Here is a 27,176-nt window from a genome sequence, read left to right on the forward strand (position 1 = left end):
TTGTTTTGAGAAAAATTGCCAGAACAAGCCAAGCATTTGCATTAACTTAAAAAAAAAAAAAAAAAAAAAAAAAAAAAAAAAAAAGCATTGCCGCAAGAATTTTTTTTTTGGGGGGGGGGGGGAACAACAATGAATACGCCATGACAAGAAAAAATTGTTGGAAATAGTTCTTTTCGTCGATTTTGCCAACAATTTTCAGCAACTTGAGTAGCGGGAAAAAGTATTTTTTCTTTTATTCTAATTTCAAAAATCTCGCATGATTGTATATGTATGTATGTATATGTATATATATGTATATGTATGTATGTATGTCTTTTAGAACTAAAGGAAACAAATGAAATCATATTATATCTTATAATTAATCATTTCTGCCCAAATAGACTAATTTAAAGGTATCTTATAATCAACAGACAATATTGATTAACATTGCTGAAGATTGTCTTTGAATTGGATTTGTTGAATTATGATCATAATCATGATTACCTTCATTAATTTGACTTGGTGTACATAAATTAAGGGGCTGGATTGATTGTTATCGTGAAGGAAGACTATCAAGGGATAGATGCTTATCATACTTGTACACAAATTATCATTATCATTTCTGAATTGTTGATTTTGTTCTTGGAAAAAGCTAAATGTACTTAAGAACAACTTACAAAAAACTTACTTCTCCACCTGTGAATTATTGATATGCTGAAAATTAAGAAATTTGAAATTCAGAATTTGAATCTCAAAAGAAAACTAACAAAATGAGTTCTGTAAGTAAAATTGTCAGTATATGTAGCACTACTTTTTGTTCTTATCCAGATTGTTTTATAGGTAGTGATAGGAGTAATGTAATATATAATATTTAAGAATAAATATGATAATAATTAAGTTAAATAAAAAAGCAAAACTAACCTCTTTCTATCACACTAGCACACATGAAATGCACATTATTTATTTCTAATATACCTACTATTTTTAATAAATTACTATTATTCTTATCATCTTCATAGCATACACATCTTTAAAGCAAGATAATATTTTTGGTGCAAAGCTGCATATTTATTCCTTTTGAGACATGTCCTCTATTCTTGGGCTAAATGAATTTAGTCATTAAAGTCTAAATTATGTTAAAAGCTGAGTAAATAAATACTAGAAAATATGAAATTTTAAAATTCAGACTTTTTGCAAGAATTTCAAAAATCAAGTATTTGCAACAACTTCAAAAAATTGCAGCAAAAAGTTTTTGGGGAGGGGGGGGGGGGGGGGGGGGGGGGGAGCACCGTACTAGTTTAAAAGTATTATGAGCTAAAGAGAAACCCTTTTTTCGGATACCAAAAAATAACCGGAAAAAACTAGTTTCTGTCCCTTGAATGTTTGCCATTGTTGTGGGACTTTTTGGGAACTTTTTTGAACTTTTTCTGGAGAGCAAAATCATGGCAAAAAGTTATTTGAGGGTGGGGACAACAACAATGGTTGCGGCGTGGTGACAAAAAATTATTGTAAATGGTTCTTTTTGAGGAGTTTTCCAACAATTTCCCATAAAAACAAAAAATTTGTTGAGGAAGAAATTTCTTATCAGTAAATATCTCGTTCGAATGTTTTATTGATTAATGGAACGGTAAATGACTTTCGTCAATATTTTGGGATGAAATTTAAATTTCATCCTTAAAAGTCATTAATTTCTTGGACAATTTTATTTCATCCTTATCAACCATTATCTCGTAAACCAATTAATACATTTGGAGCTCCACCAATACACTATTTTCTTTCGTGACTTGTCTGGTCTTCACTATTGCTGATACTCTCTATAGAAAAACATCCAAGAGACAACAATAAAGACTCAATCTCACCTTTCATAGAAAGAGAGGACTCAACTTCTACAGAAAAAAAAAAGTCCAAAAGGCGAACTCCTTTTTCTATTTTTATTTTTACTAAACAATAAGGAAAGTACTAAGATAGACGCAAAAAAGAATGGATTACATTTTGGACCAACTCCGATGAACTTTAAAATCTATGACAGCACATGAAGGCAACACGCTTTGTCTCTTTTCAGCCACAAAAACCATATCTAAAAGATTTTATGGTGGCGATTCCGGTGATCCAGCACATGTGGCGTGAAAAGAGACAAAGCGAGATATTTTCTCCTTTTTCCACTGGATTTGTGCTCATATGCCTTCTCTAGGTAGTCCAGACTAAGAGCTGCTATTAACGTTGAATCAAACCCAGATCCCCTTGCATCAAGATTGTAGTTTAACGGAGTGTCTCAATTAAAACAACAAGAATGATAAAAGTAAACATAATCATAAATCTATGCAACAAATTTTACAAACTATTATAATTATATTTGAAAATAATGAATGAAATAGAAAATTTAGAATGATTGAACCCATAACAAATCAAATGTTTAGAATTAAGTTATATATTGAAGTCATAACAGGACATGCATTCCTCCACCTGTTATAAACCTACTAGACATGTAAATAATAATAATAATGATATTGTTCTTATAAAAGAAAATAATTTCAAATAAAATAATTGTTAATTGTTTCAGAAAACTAAATGGATAAATTTGTAATTGGAATGATAAAACATAAAAATAGTGTATTAATTTGAAATTTTAAAAAGTATAATGTTTTTTAAATGAAAATAATATTAATTTAAAAAATGTATTCAATATGTTTCATTATTATGAGAAATAATATGAAACGATATCCTAAAGTAATAAAATATTATTCTTTAAATTTAAAAATATTATGTTCTTTTTGGAACAGAAATATAATATTATTGTTGTTTTCAAATTTTTAATTGCAATCCCGATCTTAGAAAATAAAAGCATGTTCTTGTCAAAATAATTTTTTAAAAGATCAAAAGTGTTTATAGTGAATATGATAAATTAAAGATCAATTATAAACTAATCTGTAAATTGGAACCCAAAAATAATAATTGTATTTTGTAAAATGAAAATATTATCAGTCCAATGACTATGATTTATTTTTATGAATTGCTACAAAAAATAATATGAAGATAATTGTTATTTCTTCAAATAATATTATATGCAAAAAATACTATTATTTTTAAATTTAAAAAGAAATATAAAAAATCCTAAGTTGTTAACAATTTGTTCTACAAAAGTTCAGTAAACAAAAATCTTCAATTGAGATTATTTCTAATATATGAATATTGCAATCTTCTTATTATTATATTCTAATCAGTATTAGAATAACAAGAAATTTAATTATATATTTTTTAACAATGAATTGGAGGACAAGATCATAATTGTGGGAACGGGAATGAGGGCCAAAACGTGGTTTTATTAATGGGATCCAACTCAATCACATATAAGAGGGTAGAGTCCAAATGAAACACACAGATTGCTCCTCATTATAAGTCATACGAGTTTAGATTTATTGACGTCTCCTAAAACTTTTGCTTCAGCTAAGAATCCTGCTATGAGGGTTGAGATTGGCAAGGAACGTAAGCCAATTATCATGGCTGCTGTTACCATTCAATCATTCGCCAATAACTCTAGAGAGCAACCCCAATTAGCCCTCAATAGTACTACACCGGAAAGCAACGATGGTTCAATGACAATGAATAATATTGCAGCTACTACTGATAAAGGATTTTCTGCAGATATCGATGATGAGCCTTTCAACAGCAACAACAAGATTCAAGATGTTTATGGATTCCCTCCCATGTACAGATTCTCCCCAACAGGAGAAGAGCTCATCGTTTTTTACCTGAAGAAGAAAATACGTAACCAGCCCTTGCCAATGAACAAGATCGTGGAGGTTAACATATGCATATGATGCAGATTTTCTTGCAGGTATAAGTACTGATCTTGTTCAAACATCCTGTTTCTTTCTTGGTATTCTTCCATGGTTTGAGCTGTTAACTAGATCTTTTGAACATAACGTCACATGATATAAAGAGTTTCTTTCTTGCTAATAATTTTTAATCTGAACAAGAGAATCATGGCATATAAGATATTGTGCAAATACCTTTTCTTGATGTGCTGTTTTTCTTTTTCCTTGCATTGGTATAATTAGGAATAAATGCGATTAAAGAAAACAGGGTGAACTTGTTGAATATGTCCTTTGATTCATAGTGTTGGATAGTGCTTCATTTTCTTTGACTGAATGTGTAATTCTGCAATATTCAAAGTCTTATAATGAAATCCAAGATATTTATAAGTACATATACATTTAGAAACAAGATCAATGAGATTTTGATTCAATAATCATCCACATCGATGGTATAGTGTTTGTATGCAAATCAATGTATCTGTAAGATATGCATGCAGTCATCAATGTCTGTTTCCCGTTGAAACATTCAAAAGCAGAGGATCAAAGAAATAAACATAAGAAGAATTAGCTAGCTAGCTCTTCCTTTTTTCAGGTTTATTATTATTCTTTTTTTTTTTATAATAACTTTAGTATCAAATTAACATTTTCCTTCCATTACAAGAATACTACACAGAATATGGAGTAGCAGATTCAGCAGAACTGTACATTTTCACCCCAAGAGAACGAAAGTATCCAAATGGAAGCCGGCCAAATCGGGTTGCTCATAATGGATATTGTTAGGCCACCGAAGCTGACAGGGAAATCAAATCCAATGGAACCGTAGTTGGGTATAAGAAGGCATGGGTTTTTTATAGGAGAAGACCTCCAAAGGGAAAGAAGACTAACTGGATTATGCATGAATATAGAGTCAAGGATCCACCTCCAAGCAAAAAGGGCTCAAAAGGTATGTACGTATGATCTGTTTTTCATCCTTTCATTTTATCACTAAACCATTAATATGATCGAAAAACTATGATCATAAGCAGTTTTGTGATCCTTTTTCCAACCCCATTGTACTATGTTTTAAGATTCTTCTACTATTCTTAAACTGACCCTCAACACTAAATCTTGTATTATGCAGTTGGATGATTGGGTTCTTTGTAGGATTCACAAGAAACAACCTATTAAATTCTCCCTTACCAAACTAGTAAATCATGATGAGGGGGATGAGCATATAAATTAGATGAAGAATATTTTTCCAGCGAGTAGCGGTGGCCAAGCCGCTGAGATATTCAAAGGTGGTTAGAAATGTGATATCGAAGAGAGAGAGAGTGTGTGTGTGCTGCAACAGTGGCCTATGGCGTTCTTACTGTGCTTGAACTGTGGCAACCGTAGGGTGGAGGCTTGGGAAGTGTTTTCGGTGGAGCCGGATGATTGTGGAGGCTTGCAGGATTGCCGTGCATGGGAAGAACCGGTGCTCTGTTTCTGGTTATGAAAACAAAGGATGTTTTGGGGACGTGCGTGGGTGGCCAAACATGGGTTGAGCATCGATTGGTGGTTGTTTGCGGTGGTTGTGTTGAAAAAGAAAGGGTTCTTGTGCATGGTATTGTTTTTGTTTACAATGGGTGATGCAACCAACGGGAGAGACTCTGAGAGAACCGATAGCATGAGAGACATGGATAGAGAGAGTTTGTTGAGAGAGAACTTGAAGGGAGAAACAAGTTGACTTAAATATTGATTCAATTGGATTAACTTCTTCTAAATGGGTGCTCCTATATACAAGGAAAAAAAGCGGGATAAATCCTGGAAGTATCCAAAAAAAAAAAAGGAAAACAATCCGAACAGAAGAATAAAATGTTTAAATGGATTTAAAAAATATTTAAAAAGACAAATTACACTATTGGATAAGTCCAAGACTCCAAAAAAATCTATAGAAGTGGACTGGCGCAAAGATTTAAAATATATTTATTTATAGAGAGAGAACGTCATACGAGTTTCAAGTTATTTGACGTCTGCTGAAATTACTTGTTTTTTAGAGAAGAGTCGTGCTACGGAGGCTGAGAATGACAAGGAACGGTAACCGATTCTCATTGCTGCTATTACTACCCAATCAATCACCAATAACTCTAGAGAGCAACCACGAGTAGCCATTGACTGTAATACACCAGAGAGCAACGACAGTTCATTGATCACAATGAATAATATTGGAGCTGCTCATGATCAAGGGTTTCCTACAGATCTCGATGATGAGTCAAACAATTTCAACAGCAACAACAAGATTAAGGAACAAGGATTTTTTTTCAAGCCTTTCGGGTACAGATTCCTCCCAACAGGCGAAGAGCTCATCATCTTTTATTTGGCGAAGAAAGTATGGAACCAGCCCCTGTCAATTAACAAGATCGTGGAGGTTAACCTATATGCATATAACCTAGATTTTCTTGCAAGTAGGTAGTACTGATCTTCTTCAAACATCCTATTTCTTTGTTGGTATTCTTTAATGGTTTTAGCTGTTTGGAACTTGATCTTTTCCAATGAAATTGGTTTGAACATAACTTTGCATGATATAAAGTTTCTTGTTTGCTAATTATTTATAATTTGAATGTGAGAATCATGGTAGATATTGTGCAGATACCTTAATTTTCTTGATGTCCTTGCTTTTCTTGGAACTAATATTCCTGATGGCAACCATCTTCTTCTTTCCATGTCGAATGCACTTAACAAAACTAGAAGGGAATAAATATATGAAATTAAACAAATATTCACTTTCAGCTTCAATTTTGTTTAATTCATAGTGTTGGATAGTGTTTCATTTCGTTTGACTGAATTAAATCATGTGCAATTAATCAAGTAGAACTATTATCTTGCTTGTGAGTGCATATTCATGTGGTGCATACAGTCATGACATTCGATACTTTGAGCTTAAATTAAGACTATTTCATATTAAAGATCAGAAATTGAACTATGAAAGTAACACTTGAATTTCTTCCATTAAAAGCAAAATACAAGGATTATCAAGAAGATCAGTTATACATTTTCAACCCAAGAGATCGAAAGTATCGAAATGGAAGACGTCAAAATCAAGTTGTTGGTGATGGATATTGGAAAGCCATCGGAGCTGACAGGAAAATCAAATCCAATGGAACAATAGTTGGGTATAGGAAGGCATTGGTTTTTTATATAGGAAAGGCTCCAAAGGGTAAAAAGACCGACTGGATTATGCATGAATTTGGAGTCACGGATTCACCCTAATTAATATATATATATATGTTCGTTTTAGGACTCTTAAATCTATTATCAAAAACTGACCATGATCAGCACTAAATCTTGTACTATGCAGTTGGATGACTAGGTCTTATGCACGATTTATAAAAAACCTGTTAAATCAATCAAAATTCAAATTGAAGATAACGTTCCTGCGATGGTTGGTTCAACTTCTCTGCTAGATGATTATGATGGGAGGGATGATGAGAAGGATTTTGGAAATCTCGAAGCTGCCGCTATTGCTGATGTTAAAGTACCAATAATAGGTGCCTGGGATAATATGCGGATCACCACGGCCAATACCTTCCAAAATGGGTTCCAGCAGCCAGAATCTGCTGCTCAATGCAGTAACGCTCATGCTCTCGATATTGGGGCTACTTTCAATGGCTACTTCAATTATGCAAGTCCTCCTGATCTTCATATCACGATGGTTCCACCAATTGGGTGGTCCAACTGGGTGTATAATTCCACAAATCAGAGAGTCTTTGGGTCTAACTATCCAAATGAACCGAGTGAATTCCAAGAGGATCTGTGGATGAGTTTGCCATCTCAATTGGATCCTAGTAGTTATAGCTTTTACCAAGAGTTGTGTGTGCATCTTCCCAATGTGTCCCAAATAATAATCCTGATAGTGTCCCAAATAATAATCTTGATGATAGTGATGGCAGTGAAGAGTCTGAGGACTGATCTTTAATTTGTGGAGGGAACTTAAGTATTAGTTTATATAGGATGATGATCTAGCTAGTTTTGGCAGCTTAATTTATGTATTTGCTTGACATTTTCTACCGGATTCATGGAGATGGTTTTTATTAATTCCTAATAAAACTTCGATCAATATTGTCATTAACCCTATGTGGCAGACATGAATGATCTTCAATATCGATCCAAGTACTATATAGAGCTTTCAGGGTTGACAATAATTGATATATATATATATATATGTTAATTTTATGTGATTTTGTTATTTTCATGTTTCATCAAATTCATATGTATGTGTTTCAAAAACCGATGTATAGGTCAGCACACCTACTACTACTAAAGTGCCTACATGGCATAATTTAATTTATGAAATAAAATTTAAAATTTGAATCTTACAAAACAAATTTTACCATTTAAGTAAAACCTATAATCCTTGGATGTCATCATAATTTATAAGATTCAGATTTTTAAAATATCAATTGCAAATTAAATATTCTTGCTAAAATATATTGAGTTTTTCTTTATATATCTAATTTCGTCTGCCTCGTTCTTTCCCTATACTAGAGAAATTTGAACACACACACACATATTTATTTGTTGATCATAGCAGCTCGTAATTGCTAGCTTGTTTCATTTATATAATATTTATATAACTTGAATGTTAAGAAATTAATTAATTAAACTATTTTGAAGTTTATACGAAACTTAGAATATAAAAACTTATTGTTTCAAAAACACAAAAAAAAAAGAATAGAAAAAATTATATATTTCACATACTGTATAACATATGAAAATGGTAAAATATTAGCCTAATATATTTTACAGTTACACGCCTAGGATTCAATCCATTAATTTGTAAGGTAGGCGTGAAACTGTAGAAGGCTAATATTATGTCACAGACTAATTAAATATAATCTCCAGCATATATGATACATAAAACAACAAACTAGAGCAAATTCAATAAAAATGAGTCTAATCCGCTATTTCGTCCTTGATGGCCATATATTTGTACATTACCAAAAATTATTTATTAGATATCTTACAATTATGCAGCATCTCTCGCAGCAGCTTGGACAAAACATGGTGAAGGATTATGAGTTAACATGCGGGAACAAATGCAAAGAAAAAGTTCATGAAGCATACGAAGCCTTCTTCCAAAAACAGGAGGACATATTGTTGGTTTGAAAATGCCATCTATAGTACTTATAATTTTGCGCACAATCATGTATATATATACGTATTAATGTGACAATTAGTTCTTAGATATCTTATAATTATGTTGCATTTCTTGCAGCTTGGACAAAACATGAAGGATTATGAACATGCGGGAATAAATGCAAAGAAAAAGTTCAAGAAGCATACGAAGCGTTCTTCGAAAAACAGGAGGATATATTAATGTTGACTTGAAAATGCAATCTATAGTAATTATAATTTTACACACAATGTATATATATATGTACAAATTAATGTGACAATTATTGAAATGGTGAAGATTTTAAAATTACTTGAAATTCAAATTAAAAAAAAAAAGTAAAAATTAGGGACAGAACTCAATATATATAATATTATTGCGTAAATATATATGTACGTGCATGATGTAAATTGTAATACTACTCAGAAGTATGCATGCCTAATGGTATTGTTGGTCTTGCAAAGAACTATGCCTAATATAAGAATTACTGAGTCAACCAGAATCGTGGCACGTCCATGCATGTTGATCTGCTTTTTTTATTCAATCCTTTTTCTTGCGTGCATAGGAAAAGCATAAATTATTTCTAACTCATCTTTGGAGGAAGAGTCATATAGAAGATGATCAAGTTCAAGAATATTTTCTACATGAGAAGAGAATAGATCAAAGGCATAGCTATTTTTGAAATTAATCAAATGTAGAGTGAAAATGTTTCGATTTGCATTGACAAATACAATCGTTCTAGAGTATAACTGTTGAAAAACGTGAGAGTTAGGATCCATTCAAAAAGTGATCATTTAAAAAATACAACTATAGTTGAATATAATAGCAGTTATAAAAGCATTCTTGAGATACACAGAATGCTAACAAAAACTATTTTCTAGTTAAATGTAAGTAACCATTCGCCAATTATTTCAAGTTCACAGTGGTTTTCTAAGTGCATATGATTCAGTCAAGACAAGGATAATTTCTCTTAATTTCTCTCGTTAAATCTACAGTTGGTCATATGTAAGTTGTTCTTTTGTTCAACTTTATCAATTCAAAGCGAAACTAATATATATATATATATATATATATATATATATATATCTTAATTTCATGCTCCTAGCTCATATCTTTAGGGTTTGGCTTGATATGTAGCATTACAAGATATTGATATTTAAGTTGAATGATTAGGCTTTGTTGAATAGCTGACACACTGTTGTCATGCATTCTGGCTATATTAACATGCCCTATTGTGACTTTTGTTTTGGTGACAGAGATGATCTTTCTGAGCCACTGCTCAAATGGCATGTGTATGTCACCGGGCATAGTTTAGGTGGAGCATTGGCTACCCTTCTTGCTCTCGAGCTTTCCTCTAGCCAGTTAGCTAAGTACGTTGTTTATCTTTCTACTTATAGAGTCCTTCATTCTTCCATACTTCAGAAAATTAATTCCATTCACAATTCAGGTCCATGTATTCGGAAACTGTGGAAAGCTAACTTGATATTTTTATGATTAGGAATTCATAGAGAGTACTTTATCCTAGTAAAATTAGTACCAACGTATTTGTAGTACTTTTTAATGTAGTGTGGCATTTGGAGAGTAATGGCAACGAAATATAACCATCTATTTTCCTTCTTTTTTTCTTTTTTGTGTATCAGGTGTAGGGCAATCTCTGTGACTATGTATAACTTTGGGTCTCCTAGAGTTGCTAACATAAAGTTTGCAGAAATTTATAACAGGGTAATAAAAATCACCATCTACAATTTTATTCACAGAAATCTCCATTTATTTGATATAATTTTGCATAAATACCTTTACTTTACCCTATGGCTCTGTATTTTGTAATGAAGTTAGGCCACAAGCATGCATGTAGAAACTTAACAAGAGCAAGAAGGGAAACCAAGCAAACTTAACAAGATAATTTGTTATCTTCATGGATAGTTTCGGTAAATGTTGTTTAGGTTTAACTTTATTCAAATGGATGGAGAAATAAATGCAATCTAAATTTTGGCTGCTTAATTCATTTGATTATGTGGAAATATTACTTCTGAGAACAACACAATTGGCCTTGTCAATTGGCTATTGTAGATGTGACATTTACCCCATGCATACTTTTCAAACAGCCTTATCCCTTCTACAGAGTCTTCACTTACAAACAAGAGCAGCATGTGTTTGTTGCAATAGCATGTCTATATGTCCAAAAATATGTATACATGTAGTTAGGCACAAGGATTTGTTATGAACATTACTGACCATGTTGGCTAATTCCTTCTTGTAACGTTTTATTTGCAAACATATTGATGTATTTTTATGGCCTTAATTGACAAGTTAACGCAGTGGGTAAAGTTGTAAATTATTGTATTATTTATGTTATATATATTGGTTATCTTAATTTTTAGTTGGAATAAAATTTCAGGTGTTGGTTTTATCACTTGATGGTCTATTGAGTAGAAAGCCTTCAATAATTTTGAGTATTTGATTGTATTTGTATCACTTGGTGGTTGGTGAGAAATAGTTTAGCTGTTGAAATTGATCATGCTAAAATGTCTATTGCCATGAATAATATTCATGAAAAAAACAATTATCAATTTCCATTTTCCACAAAGAAGTTTCATGGGCAAAAAGTTTTTTTTCCACCACCTAATTTCATGGAAAACGGTATTATTTCCCACCACATCAATATTAGATGAGGCCTTATTTAACACGAAGAAAAAAGTCGAGGGAAAAAGAATGTTTTTCTCATGAACTTGTGGTTTGGTGGAGAAATACTCTTTCTTCACTAGTTATATGCCACGAGCCCCCCACAGACCAAATTGGTGGCAGAAAAGTTTTTCCCACTAAGGATATACTTTTTCCCACGACAGTCACTCCCGATAAAAAGTAATATTTGTTGTAGTGAGTAACCATTTGGATGGTTAAAAAAATAATAAAAAGAACATACAAAAGAAAGAAAAGAAAGAAAGATTGAAGAAAGAATATGTAAATGAAATAGGAAAAGAATTTGGATGTTATTATGTAGTCTGAAGATATGTTAGTCTCACGTACTCATTTTTAAAAATTGAATAAATATGAGACTCATATAATTTTTTCTAATAGTTAGTTTCAAACTCGATAAAGAATGTACAAATTATTTCAGGCCAACAAACTTACGGGAGTTCTGAAGGTTAAGAGAGGAGACAGTTTCAATGTCGTTATATTGTGCAGCAACATGAGCCAACGTCAGTAGACCTCTACGGAAATATTGCAGCAAATGTTTTTTTTCAGCTACTAAAATTTTAAAAATCCCGCATGATATAATCCGATGGAAAGAAAATAAGACTTGAATGAGAAATATGTATATATATCTATATACACACACACATATATACTCAATTAATTTGGAACTAAAGGAAACATATCAAATCATATTGTCACCTATAATTAACCATTTCTTCCTCGACAGACTAATTTAAAAGTATATTAATTTCTATTTTCTGGTTAAATATGTTACGAGATGTTTTTCCTATCTAGAGAGAAAACGTTCTAGTTTCAAACTAAATAGAGAACGTAGAAATTATTTCATGCGAGAAAAGCTCGCTTGAAATCTGTATTTCTGTCAACAAACCTCACCGAGAATAATATTGATTTCTGGTGGCAATGTGTTGTCGCAAGTGTTTCTTTTCGACTGCCAAAAAAGCTAATTGTATTTCTCAAGATTATTTTTTGGACTTTTTGCAGCCACCTTTTGGACTTTTTGTTTTTGGAAAAATTGCCAGAACAAGCGAAGCATTTGCATCAACTTAAAAAAAAAAAAAAACATTGTCGCAAGAAATTTTTTTTTTTTTGGTAGGGGGGCGGGGGGGGGGGGGGGGGGGGGGGGGGGAGAGGACAACAATGGATATGCCGTGACAAGAAAACATCGTTGGAAATGGTTCTATTCGTTGATTTTGCCAACAATTTTCGACAACTTCAATAGCGGGAAAAGTATGTTTTCTTTTATTCTAGTTTCAAAAATCTCGCACGATTGTATATGTATGTATGTATATGTGTGTATATATATATGTATATATGTCTTTCATAACTAAAGGAAACAAATCAAATCATATTATATCTTATAATTAATCATTTGTTCCCAAATAGACTAATTTAAAGGTATCTTATAATCAACAGGCAATATTGATTAACATTGCTGAAGATTGTCTTCGAATTGGATTTGTTGAATTATGATCATAATCATGATTACCTTCATTAATTTGACTTGGTGTACATAAATTAAGGGGTTGGACTGATTGTTATCGCGAAGGAAGACTATCAAGGGATAGATGCTTATCATACTTGTACACATATTATCATTATCATTTCTGAATTGTTGATTTTGTTCTTGAAAAAAGCTAAATGTACTGAAGAAAAACTTACAAAAAACTTAATTCTCTACTTGTGAATTATAGATATGCTGAAAATCAAAAAATTTGAAATTCAGAATTTGAATCTCAAAAGAAAAGTAACAAAATGAGTTCTGTAAGTAAAATTGTAATTATATGCAAGACTACTTTTTGTTCTTATCTAGATAGTTTTGTAGGTAGTGATAGGACTAATGTAATATATAATATTTAAGAATAAATATGATAATAATTAAGTTAAATAAAAAGGCAAAACTAACCTCGAGCACACATGAAATGCACATTATTTATTTCTAATATACCTACTATTATTAGAAATAATAATAATAGTAATAAGAATAAATTACTATTATTCTTATCGTCTTCATAGCATACATATCTTTAAAGCAAGATAATATTTTTGGTGCAAAACAACATATTTATTCCTATTGAGACACGTCTTCTATTCTTGGGCTAAATGAATTTAGTCATTAATGTCTAAATAATGTTAAAAGTTGAGTAAATAAATACTAAAACATATGAAATTTTAAAATTGTTGTAAATGGTTCTTTTTGGGGGGTTTTCCTACAATTTCCAATAATAACAAAAAATCTATTGAGGAAGAAATTTCTTATTTGTAGATGTCCCGTTCAAATGTTTTATTGATCAATGGAATGGTAAATGACTTTCATCAATATTTTGGGATGAAATTTAAATTTCATCCTTAAAAGTCATTTATTGGACAATTTTATTTAATCCTTATCAACCATTATCTCATAAACCAATTAATGCATTTGGAGTTCCACTGGTACACTATTTTCTTTTGTGACTGGACTGGTCTTCACTACTGTTGATACTCTTTATAGACAAACATCCAATAGACAACAATAAAGGACTCAATCTCATCTTTCATAGAAAGAGAAGAATCAACTTCTACAAAAAAAGAAAACAGTCCAAAAGGCGAACTCTTTTTTTTATTTTTGTTCTTACTAAACAATAAGGAAAGTAAAGTACTAAGATAGACGCAAAAAAAAAACGGATTACATTTTGGACCAACTCCGATAAACTTTAAAATATGTGACAGTGCATGAAGGCAACACGCTTTGTCTCTTTTCAACCACAAAAATCATATCTAAAACATTTTATGGTGGCGATTCCGGTGATTCGGCACATGTGGCGTGAAAATAGACAAAGCGAGATATTTTCACCTTTTTCCACTAGATTTGGGCTGATATGCGTTCTCTAGGTAGTCCAGACTCAGAGCTGCTATTAACGTCGAATCAAACCCAGATCCCCTAGCGGCAAGATTGGAGTTTAACAAAGTAACTCAATTAAAACAACAAGTATGATAAAAGTAAACATAATCATAAATCTGTGCAACAAATTTTACAAACTATTATAATTATATTTGAAAATAATGAATGAAACAGAAAATTTAGAATGATTGAATCCATAACAAATCAAATGTTTAGAATTAAGTTACATATTGAAGTCATAACAGGACAGGACATGCATTACTCCAGCCGTTATAAGACCTATTAGACATGTAAATCATAATAATAGTAATAATAACAATAATAATAATAATGATAATAATATTGTTCTTATAAAAGAAAATAATTTCAAATAAAATAATTGTTAATTGTTTCAGAAAACTAAATGGATATAATTGTAATTGGAATGATAAAACATAAAAATAGAAGTATTAATTTGAAATTTTAAAAAGTATTATGTTTTTTAAATGAAAATAATATTAATTTAAAAAATGTATTCAATATGATTCATTATTTTGAGAAAAAAATATGAAACGATATCCTAAAGTAATAAAATATTATTCTTTAAATTTGAAATTACTATTTTCTTTTTGGAACAGAAATATAAAAAATCCTAAGTTGTTATTTCTGTTATCCTAAGTTGTTAATAATTTGTTCTACAAAGTTCAGTAAACAAAAATCTTCAATTGAGATAATTTCTAATTTATGAATATTGCAGCCTTCTTATTATTTATATTCTAATCAATATTAGAATAACAGAAAATTTAATTATATATTTTTTAACAATGAATTGGAGGAAAAGATCGTAATTGTGGGAACGGAATGAGCGCCAAAACGTGATTTTATAAATGAAATCCAACTCAAACATAGATAAGAAGGTAGAGTCCAACTGAAACACACAGATTACTCCTCATTATAAGTCATACGTGTTTAGATTTTTTAACGTCTCCTAAAACTTCTGCTTCAGCTAAGAATCCTACTATGAGGGTTAAGATTGGCAAGGAACGAAACCGATTATCATGGCTGCTGTTACCACTCAATCATTCGCCAATAACTCTAGAGAACAACCCTAATTAGCCCTCGACAGTACTACACCAGAAAGCAACGATGGTTCAATGACAATGAATAATATTGCAGCTACTACTGATAATCGATTTTTTGCAGATATCGTTGATGAGCCTTTCAACAGCAATAGCAAGATTCAATTGGGGACGTGCATGGGTGGCCAAACATGGGTTGAGCGTTGATTGGTGGTTGTTTACAGTGGTTGTGTTGAAAAAGAAAGGGTTCTTTTGCATGGTATTGTTTTGGTTTACGGTGAGTGATGCAACCAACGGGAGAGACTCTGAGAGAGAACCGATAGCATGAGAGACATGGATAGAGAGAGTTTGTTGAGAGAGAACTTGAAGGGAGAAACAAGTTTACTTAAATCTTGATTCAATTGGATTTACTTCTTCTGAATGGGTGCTCTTATATACAAGGAAAAAAAGTAGGATAAATCCTAGAAGTATCCAAAAAAAAAAAAGGAAAACAATCCAAACAGAAGGATAAAATGTTTAAATGGATTTAAAAAATATTTAAAAGGACAAATTACACTATTGGATAAGTCCAAGACTCCAAAAAAATCTGTAGTAATGGACTAGCACTAAGATTTAAAATATATTTATTTATAGAGAGAGAACGTCGTACGAATTTCAAGTTATTTGACGTCTGCTGAAATTACTTGTTTTTCGGAGAAGAGTCGTGCTATGGAGGTTGAGAATGGCAAGGAACGTAAACCAATTCTCATGGCTGTTGTTACTACCCATACTTGTTTTGGTGAATGATTGAGTAGTAATAGCAGCCATGAGAATTGGTTTACGTTCCTTGCCATTCTCAACCTCCATAGCACGACTCTTCTCCGAAAAACAAGTAATTTCAACAGACGTCAAATACTTGAAACTCGTACGACGTTCTCTTTATGAATAAATATATTTTAAATCTTAGCGCCAATCCACTTCTATAGATTTTTTTGGAGTCTTGGACTTATCAAATAATGTAATTTGTCTTTTTAAATATTTTTTAAATCTATTTAAACATTTTATCCTTCAGTTTAGATTGTTTTCCGTTTTTTTTTTTTTTTTTTTTTGGATACTTCCAGGATTTATCTTGCTTTTTTTCCTTGTATATAGGAGCACCCATTCAGAAGAAGTTAATCCAATTGAATCAATATTTAAGTCAAATTGTTTCTCCCTTCAAGTTCTCTCTCAACAAACTCTCTCTATCCATGTCTCTCATGCTATCGGTTCTCTCTCTCAGAGTCTCTCCCGTTGGTTGCATCACCCACCGTAAACCAAAACAATACCATGCACAAGAACCCTTTCTTTTTCAACACAGCAAATAACCACCAATCGACGCTCAACCCTTGTTTGGCCACCCACGCACGCCCCCAAAACATCCTCTGTTTTCATAACAAGAAACAGAGCACCCATTCTTCCTATGCACGGCAATCCCGCAAGCCTCCTCAGCCATCCAACTCCACCAAAAACACTGCCCAAGCCTCCACCCTACGATTGCCACAGTTCAAGCAAAGTAAGAACACCGTAGGCCATTGCCGCAGCACACACACTCTCTCTATTTCGATATCACGTTTCTAACCACCTTTGAATATATCAGCGGCTTGGCCACTGCCACTCGCTGGAAAAATATTCTCCATCATTGGACACCGACCACAAACCACCCCTCCCACCTCACAATTGCACACCTAAGACAAACCACCCACCTCGATATCCTCCCCTCTCAGAGTGCTCTCTCCCTCTCTCCGTTCTCTCTCTCTCTCTCTCTCTCTCTCTAAGAAGTCCCACCACTGTTGAGCCCAGCTGTGCCGCCATCTAGATCCACCCAAACCGCCACCACACGTAGCCTCATGGTAAGGATCCGTGCACCGCTCCTCTCTTCTCAGTGAAGTCTGGTTTAGAAAATGAACGTATTGTCATTGGTAAAGGGGAGCTTTGAACTAATATTACATTTATGGTCTTATTTTACAATGGATAGTGAGTCACTACCCATCTACTACAAGTGCATTTCAAGTTTTTTTTTTATCATTTTCTTTTAAGTATTTTTTTACATCCTTAATCACTAAGAAAAAATTAAAAAAATATATATAACTTTACTAATATACACTTTCTTAATCATTAAGTAAAATAAAAAAATTTAAAAAAATTAAATACAAAAAGAGTAGTAGATGGGTAGTAATAGGGTAGGAACCCTATCATTATTATTTTAGAATTGGGTCTGGGCTGTTTTGTTTACGTACTATATTTTCTATATATAATTTTTAAGTGCGTTCAATTTTTATTTCAAAATAGTTCAAAAACTTTATTTTCATAGCAAATATTTAAGGGATTTAAATTATGTTGTTAATCATTAATTTTTATATTTTAAGTAATCGTGTAATTTTATTTTAGACACTTTAAATCTAATCTAGTTCATTTTTATTAAATGAAATTTTATTGTTTACTGTAATAGATTTTTGGTATAATTATATTAACTAGTATTAAATTTATATAGTTAGATTTCAATAATGAAATATTTTAGGGTTCAAAGTATTAGTCGGAGAGATTAAGTGGATATCAATTCACTTGGAGAATGATGATATTTAAGGTTGCGAGAATCTAAGAAGTTTTAGGAAAATAGATTATTTTGATATTTTTAGTCTTAAATATCAAAATACTGTTTACTTGGAGATTTAGATAAGTTGCGTGTCTAATTTTAAGGTGACGATTGATATTCGTTACGTATTGTTGTGAAAAAATTCCAAAAAATTAAAAGTTCAGGTAAGTAGGATTCATATGCTAGACTTTGTATAAAAAAATTAAACTATAGTTGATGTTATGAAAAATATGCATGTTTTTGTTATGAAAAGAATTTTGAAACAACCTTAGTTATTCATTCTGCATTACTCATAAAATCTGTATAAAAGATAAAAGTATTTTTGTCATAACTGGTGTAGACATGAGCAAAGTTATGGCATTCTGTTTCATGTAACTTAAATAAATCTCCAGTAAACAGATAAATCTCATATTACATTTGAAGTACCTATTTTAATTCTTCAAAAACTTAAGATTTCTCTTAATTCTAAAATACTATCACTTCCTAAATTTCTTAATATCCACATAACAATAAAACTCAGAATATTTCTAAAATTGCATAATAATATTAGTAATAGATACAATTATGTCGTAAAATACATATCTGGTTTAGAGGCTCATTAAAACAAAACTGATTAAAGTAGAAGGGCAAATATTTCATTTTATAAAAATAGACTACTTAGTATCTCTTTAAAGAGTTCAAAATATAAATCTTGCACTACTATGTACTTCTAAAAATATTAATACTTATAATATCTTTCAAATATTTATTCAATTTGTATTTAAAACAAAACTCATACAAAGTGAATTTAACATATAAAAACTACAACATGATCAACTTATAAATATTTTGTTTAAAGCACCAGTACATTGGCTTAGTTTATAAGCCCATACGTCTATGCCCAAAATAGACTATAACCCACGTAAAACAAAACTCAAGCATTCAGATTCAATAAGCATAATATTAACTCGTGTGTTCCAAAGAAGGCAAAATGGTAAAACACCTAATATTATTAGAGTAACCGAGATACACAAACATATGTATATTTCCTTCTTATGAAAACTACCACAAAACAAAAGAAAATCAGGAGATGAGCAGCGGCAGAGACTTACCCAACGGAAATCGAGAGGCAACAAGCGATGGCAGAAGATGCATTCACGGCAAGCACCAAAAACACCAAAAAAACAATTGAAGCTCACGGCTTTTATGGCAAAAACAGGGCACGGAAATAAGGCAAAACAGAGCAATTAAAGACCAAACAAAAAGGGAATGCAATGGAAATAAATCACAAGCATGAGCAACAAAATTAGTAAGGAAGATTTAAGAGAAAGCACAACAATGGAGGCTCACGGACAGACCTGCAAATGGAGAGAAAAATAGATGAAAAATATATGCTAAAGAGGAAGAGATTTGCACTGTTTTACAACAAAAAGGGAAACCGAAAATTAAAGAGATGGAAAAGGAAACATTACCAGCCGAAGATGGAGGAATGAGTGGTGGCGTTTGCTGACTTGTAGAGGGGAAGATCCGAAAATAAGATGGAGAGGAAGAAGGAACACTGCAGACGGCAACTCAATGAAAAACAGAGGAGAACAAAAAATAACATAAAATGAAGGAGAAGAGGAGAAGCAGCAGCCGCATGGGTTGAAGAAAGGGGAAATGAAATCTGAAATGGAAGGGTGGAGAAGCAACGGCGCTGGAGAAGAAAAATAGATGAAGAAGCCCTAAGGGCTAGACCAAACGACGCCGTTTGGGGGGGGGATTTACTGGGCTGGGTTGAAGCCTCACGGGTTGGGCTGGGGACCAAAAGGGCTAGGCCCAAAAGAAAAAAATAAAACACACACAAAAAGGCCCAGTCCGAAAATATAAGAGTTCAACAAAAGAAAGAAAAAAGGCACAATAAAAAATAAATAAATAAGAGCCAAATAAAAACACTGCAACTCAATATTAATAAAATAAAATAATTAAAGTCCAACAATAAAATTATTCATTAAAGCAAAGAGCAAATTTAAATGCAATCACTAATTAATATGAAGAAAGCACATCAAAGTAAATTTCACAACTTAATAATTATAAAATAAATCCAACGAGAAATTCGATAAATTTAAAACAAGAGAACCAATATTTAAATTAATTAAAATAATCCTTCACTAAAAATAAATACACTAAAATACAGGGTATCAAATCCTCCCCCCTTTAAAAAAAATTTCGTCCTCTAAATTTGCTTAGCTAACTGTTGCTACTTCCAATGGGCTAATCGCGATTCCATTGCGCACTCTGTATTGAGTTGAAATCGGGCCTACACTATGTTGTGTTGATTCCTGCTTCGTGCTGTCAAATCAGTCCTCTGAAGCGGGTTGGGGTTCATGCTCAGCTAAGGTCGGGTCACCACGACCATCAAAAGTGGGTGGGTGCATCTGATTGAACTGCTCTATGGTGCATCTGTCCTCTTCATTTCCTGCATCCAAGACCCCCAAGATTTCGAACACGACGTCGAGCAGCCATCCTGGAAGACTCATCCTTAGTTAAACATTTCAAAGGAAGAAAATAATAAAGTAATAACTGCGCGAAAAATATAACTACCAATTAATCTATGAATCACGAATCGGTAATCTATTTCTTGAAGTCCGTAGAATTCTAAACCCCAATTCAAAAATTTATTTCCTAAAGTCCATAATTTCAAGACCTCATCTATCAGAGTCTACGGAACTTCAAACCTGGCTTTTAATCAAGCTTATTTACACCTATAAAATCTAAACCTTAAATCTTATCAAAATCATTTTCTACAGTCCATCAAAAAGCCTAATGGATCTAAAACCTTAAATGTCATGAAGATCGGTTCTTAAAATTTACAAACTTTAATACCTCAAATTTCCTAGAACATATTCCCAAAAGCCTGTCAGATTCTAAAACCTTAAATACAAATTTCATCATCTCTTAGTTCTAGAATTTCTACACCTCAAATCAGAAGTTACATCCTAAACCCACAATATCAAAAATCTCATACGTTATAGTCTGCAGAACCTCAAACCTGGCTCTAATACGAACTGTAACATCCCAATGGAAGACCCAAACTACATGACCTATACTCCAAAAGAACTAGTCAATAATGCAATTGGAGCCCCATTGGAACCTTATAAAGAGCAAGAACTTCTCATTCTCAAGTAATATGGGATCCCATACACCACCTACCCTTATCTATATCATATGGGTTATCACATACGAAGCCCTCTTTCAAAAACAGGAGGATATATTAATGTTAGTTTGAAAATGCAATCTATAGTAATTATAATTTTATGCACAATGTATATATATACGTACAAATTAATGTGAATTATTGAAATGGTGAAGATTTTAAACTTACTTGAAATTCAAATTTAAAAAAAAAAGGTAAAAATTAGGGACAAAACTCAATATATATAATATTATCGCGTAAATATATATGTACGTACATGATGTAAATTGTAATACTACTCAGAAGTATGCATGCCTAATGGTATTGTTGGTCTTGCAAAGAACTATGCCTAATATAAGAATTACTGAGTCAACCAGAATTGTGGCATGTGCATGCATGTTGATCAGCTTTTTTTATTCAATCATTTTTCTTGCGCGCATAGCAAAAACATAAATTATTTCTAACTCATCTTTGGAGGAAGAGTCATATAGAAGATGATCAAGTTCAAGAATATGTTCTACGTGAGAAGAGAATAGATCATAGGCCTAGCTATTTTTGAAATTAATCAAATGTAGAGTGAAAATGTCTCGATTTGCATTGACAAATACAATCATTCTAGAGTATAACTGTTGAAAAACGTGAGAGTCAGGATCAATTGAAAAAGTGATCATTTAAAAAATTCAACTATAGTTGAATATAAGAGCAGTTATAAAAGCATTCTTGAGATACACAGAATGCTAACAAAAACTATTTTCTAGTTTAATGGTTGGTGAGAAATAGTTTAGCTGTTGAAATTGATCATGCTAAAAAGTCTATTGCCATGAATAATATACATGAAGAAAACAATTATCAGTTTCCATTTTCCACGAAGAAGTTTCATGGGCAAAAGTTTTTTTTCCATCACCTAATTTCATGGAAAACGGTATTATTTCCCACCACATCAATACTAGATGAGACCTTATTTGCCACGAAGAAAAAAATGCTTTAACCGTCACGGATGTCGTTGCGGGAAAAAGAAGGTTTTTCCCATAAACTTGTGGTTTGGTGGAGAAAGACTCTTTCTTCACTAGTTATACGCCACAAGCCTCCCACGGACCCAATTGGAGGCAAAAAAGTTTTTCCTACTAAGAATATACTTTTTTCCACGACAGTCACTCCCGAGAAAAAGTAATATTTATTGTAGTGAGTAACCATTTGGATAGTTAAAAAATAATAAAAAAGACATACAAAAAAAAAGAAAAAAAGAAAAAAGAAAGAGTGAACAAAGAATATGTAAATGAAATAGGAAAAGAATTTGGATGTTATTATGTCTCTTAAGATATGATAGTCTCGCGTACTCATTTTTAAAAATTGAATAAATATTAGACTCATATAATTTTTTTTTTATAATAGTTAGTTTCAAACTAGATAAATAATGTACAAATTATTTTAGGCCAACAAACTCACGGGTGTTCTGAAGGTTAAGAGAGGATACAGTTTCAATGTCGTTATATTGTGCAGCAATATGAGCCAACGTCAGGAGACCACTACGGAAATATTGCAGCAAATGTTTTTTTCCAGGTACCAAAAAATTTTCAAAAACACTAATTGTTTTCCCACGATTATCTATCATTGTTGTGGGACTTTATGCGGTCATTTTTCGAAATTTTTGTGGCAAGTAAAATTGCTAGAAAAAATCAAGTATTTGCGAAAACTCAAAAAATCAGCACAAAAAGTTATTTGGGAGAGGGGGCTAGGAAACAACGGCGGCAATCCCGTGATGAGAAGAAATCGCCGGAAATTGTTCTTTTCAACAATTTTGGCTACTAGTTCTAGTGACTTCAGTCACTAGAAATGGTTGTTTTATTGTAGTAAAATTTTAAAAATCCCGCATGATATAATCTGATGAAAAGAAAATAAGACTTGAATGAGAAATATGTGTATATATATATATTTACACATATATAGTCAATTAATTTGGAACTAAAGGAAACATATCAAATCATATTGTATCTTCTAATTAACCATTTCTTCCCTGACAGACAAATTTAAAAGTATATTTTTTTCTATTTTCTGGTTAAATATATTACGAGATGTTTTTGCTTTCTAGAGAGAAAACGTTCTAGTTTCAAACTAAATAGAGAACGTATAAATTATTTCATGTGAGAAAAGCTCGCTTGTAATCAGTATTTCTCGCAACAAACCTCGCCAGAAATAATATTGATTTCCGGTGGTAATGTGTTGTCGCAAGTGTTTCTTTTCAGCTCCCAAAAAATTGCAAGAAAAGCTAATTGTATTTCTCAAGATTATTTTTGGGACTTTTTGCAGCCACTTTTTGGATTTTTTGTTTCGATAAAAATTGCCAGAACCAGCCAAGCATTTGCATCAACTTTAAAAAAAAAAAAAAATTGCTACAAGAAATTCATTTTGGGGGGGGGGGGGTGACAACAACAACGAATACGCTGTGACAAGAAAACATCGTTGGAAATGGTTCTTTTCGTCGATTTTGCCAACAATTTTCGGCAACTTCAGTAGCGGGAAAAAGTATTTTTTCTTTTATTCTAATTTCAAAAATCTTGCATGATTGTATATGTATGTATGTATATATATATATATATATGTATGTATGTATGTCTTTCAGAACTAAAAGAAATAAATCAAATCATATTATATCTTATAATTAATCATTTCTTCCCAAATAGACTAATTTAAAGGTATCTTATAATCAACAGGCAATATTGATTAACACTGCTGAAGATTGTCTTTGAATTGGATTTGTTGAATTATGATCATAATCATGATTACCTTCACTAATTTGACTTGGTGTACATAAATTAAGGGGCTAGATTGATTGTTATTGCAAATGAAGACTATCAAGGGATAGATGCTTATCATACTTGTACACAAATTATCATTATCATTTCTGAATTTATTGAGGAAAATTTCTTATCAGTAAATATCCCGTTCGAACGTTTTATTGATCAATGGAACGGTAAATGACTTTCGTCAATATTTTGGGATGAAATTTAAATTTCATCCTTAAAAGTCATTTCTTGGATAATTTTATTTCATCCTTATGAACCATTATCTCATAAACCAATTAATGCATTTTGACCTCTACCAGTACAATATTTTCTTTTGTGACTAGTCTGGTCTTCACTACTGCTGATACTTTTTATAGACAAACATTCAAGAGACAGCAATAAGGACTCAATCTCACCCTTTACAGAAAGGGAGGACTCAACTTCGAAAAAGGTCCAAAAGGCGAACTCCTTTTTTTTTTTTTACTAAACAATAAGGAAAGTACTAAGATAGACGCAAAAAAGAACGGATTACATTTTGGACCAACTCGGATAAACTTTAAAATCTGTGACAGCACATGAAGGCAACACGCTTTGTCTCTTTTCAACCACAAAAGTCATATTTGAAAGATTTTATGGTGGCGATTTCGGTGATCCAGCACATGTGGCATGGAAAGAGACAAAGCGAGATAGTTTCACCTTTTTTCCACTGGATTTGCACTAATATGCCTTCTCTATGTAGTCCAGACTCAGAGCTGCTATTAACGTCGAATCAAACCCAGATCCCCTTGCATCAAGATTGGGGTTTAACAAAGTATCTCAATTAAAACAACGAGGATGATAAAAGTAAACATAGTCATAAATCTATGCAACCAATTTTACAAACTATTATAATTATATTTGAAAATAATGAATGAAACAGAAAATTTAGAATGATAGAACCCATAACAAATCAAATGTTTAGAATTAAGTTATATATTGAAGTCATAACAGGACATGCGTTGCTCCACCCATTATAAGACCTATTAGACATGTAAATCATAATAATAGTAATAACAACAACAACAACAACAACAACAACAATAATAATAACAATAATAATAATAATAATAATGTTCTTATAAAAGAAAATAATTTCAAATACAATAATTGTTAATTGTTTCAGAAAACTAAATGGATATAATTGTAACTGGAATGATAAAAAAAAATAGAGTATTAATTTAAAATTTTAAAAAGTATAATGTTTTTTAAATGAAAATAATATTAATTTAAAAAATGTATTCAATATGATTCATTATTATGAGAAATAATATGAAATGATATCCTAAAGTAATAAAATATTATTCTTTAAATTTAAAAATATTATTTTCTTTTTGGAATATAAATATAATATTATTGTTCTTTTCAAATTTTTAATTGCAATCCCGATCTTAGAAAATAAAAGCATGTTCTTGTCAAAATAATTTTTTAAAGGATAAAAAATGTTTATAGTTCATTTAATAATAATTTTAAAAATGTAATATTTTGAATAATGTTATATAGAGTCATGGAGTATGCAAACGATGAGCAATATTTTAAAAAAAAAATGAATCTATTATTGAAAGTATTGTGGATGTAGCACGAGAGAAGTCACTGATAAGGCCAAATGACCTTTTTTCATACTGTTAAACATTTAAAAAAATCACAACATCATTAAAAAATACTTCCTTAATAATTGAGTAAAAAATAAATAATTAAAATTTCGGGACCCGCTATCGGGACCCTTTATCTGGACATGTAGCATTCTTTAAAAAATTAATTTTTTCATATGGGTCACATATTTACTCACTTTTTTCAAAGAGATTGCGTGGCACTTTTACACTGCATGACTGCAAATATCATTTCTCAATATGAAATGTGTTATAACAAAAGACAAAAATGTGAATATGATAAATTAAAGATCAATTATAAACTGATCCGTAAATTGGAACCTAAAAATAATAATTGTATTTTTTAAAATGAAAATATTATTAGTCCAATGACTATGATTTATTTTTATGAATTGCTACAAAAAATCATATGAAGATAATTGTTATTTCTTCAAATAATATTATATGCAAAAAATACTATTATTTTTAAATTTAAAAAGAAATATAAAAAATCCTAAGTTGTTAATAATTTGTTCTACAAAAGTTCAGTAAAAAAAAATCTTCAATTGAGATTATTTCTAATATATGAATATTGCAGTCTTCATATTTTTATATTCTGATCAATATTAGAATAACAGAAAATTTAATTATATATTTTTTAACAATGAATTGGAGGACAAGATCGTAATTGTGGGAACAGAATGAGGGCCAAAACGTGATTTTATAAATGAGATCCAAGTCAAACACAGATAAGAGGGTAGAGTCCAACTGAAACACACAGATTACTCCTCATTATAAGTCATACGAGTTTAGATTTTTTTACGTCTCCTAAAACTTCTACTTCAACTAAGAATCCTGCTATGAGGGTTGAGATTGGCGAATGATTGAGTGGTAACAGCAGCCATGATAATCGGTTTACGTTCCTTGCCAGCCAACAGGAGAAGAGCTCATCGTTTTTTACCTGAAGAAGAAAATACGTAACCAGCCCCTGCCAATGAACAAGATCGTGGAGGTTAACCTATATGCATATGATGCAGATTTTCTTACAGGTATAAGTACTGATCTTGTTCAAACATCCTGTTTCTTTCTTGGTATTCTTCCATGGTTTGAGTTGTTAATTGGATGTTTTGAACATAACGTCACGTGATATAAAGAGTTTCTTTCTTGCTAATAATTTTTAATCTGAATGAGAGAATCATGGCATATGAGATATTGTGCAGATGCCTTTTCCTGATGTGTTGCTTTTCTTTTTCCTTGCATTGGTATAATTAGGAATAAATGCGATTAAAGAAAACAGGGTGAACTTACTCAATAAGTCCTTTAATTCATAGTTTTGGATAGTGCTTCATTTCGTTTGACTGAATGTGTAATTCTGCAATATTCAATGTTTTATAATGAAATCCATGATATTACGTACATATACA

The 27,176-nt window shown here is 31.5% G+C and overlaps 1 protein-coding gene and 1 long non-coding RNA gene across 2 annotated transcripts; one reads left to right on the top strand and one right to left on the bottom strand.

The window, feature by feature from the left end:
• Positions 1-3,332: 3,332 nt before the first annotated feature.
• On the bottom strand, positions 3,333-20,688 carry LOC121265810. Its single transcript, XM_041169473.1, has 5 exons — positions 20,559-20,688; positions 19,642-19,740; positions 19,282-19,370; positions 6,085-6,156; positions 3,333-3,683 (listed from the first exon to the last, which is right to left on the bottom strand). The coding sequence occupies exons 1-5, from the start codon at positions 20,686-20,688 to the stop codon at positions 3,570-3,572; spliced, it is 504 nt and encodes a 167-aa protein (XP_041025407.1). The 3' UTR covers positions 3,333-3,569.
• LOC121266431 lies at positions 9,883-10,803 on the top strand. Its single transcript, XR_005940803.1, has 3 exons — positions 9,883-9,930; positions 10,182-10,295; positions 10,566-10,803. It is a non-coding gene; the product is annotated as an uncharacterized LOC121266431 (long non-coding RNA).
• Positions 20,689-27,176: the final 6,488 nt, after the last annotated feature.

Source organism: Juglans microcarpa x Juglans regia, chromosome 5D (genome assembly GCF_004785595.1).
Source record: "Juglans microcarpa x Juglans regia isolate MS1-56 chromosome 5D, Jm3101_v1.0, whole genome shotgun sequence".
In the NCBI taxonomy this organism is placed as follows: Eukaryota; Viridiplantae; Streptophyta; class Magnoliopsida; order Fagales; family Juglandaceae; genus Juglans; species Juglans microcarpa x Juglans regia.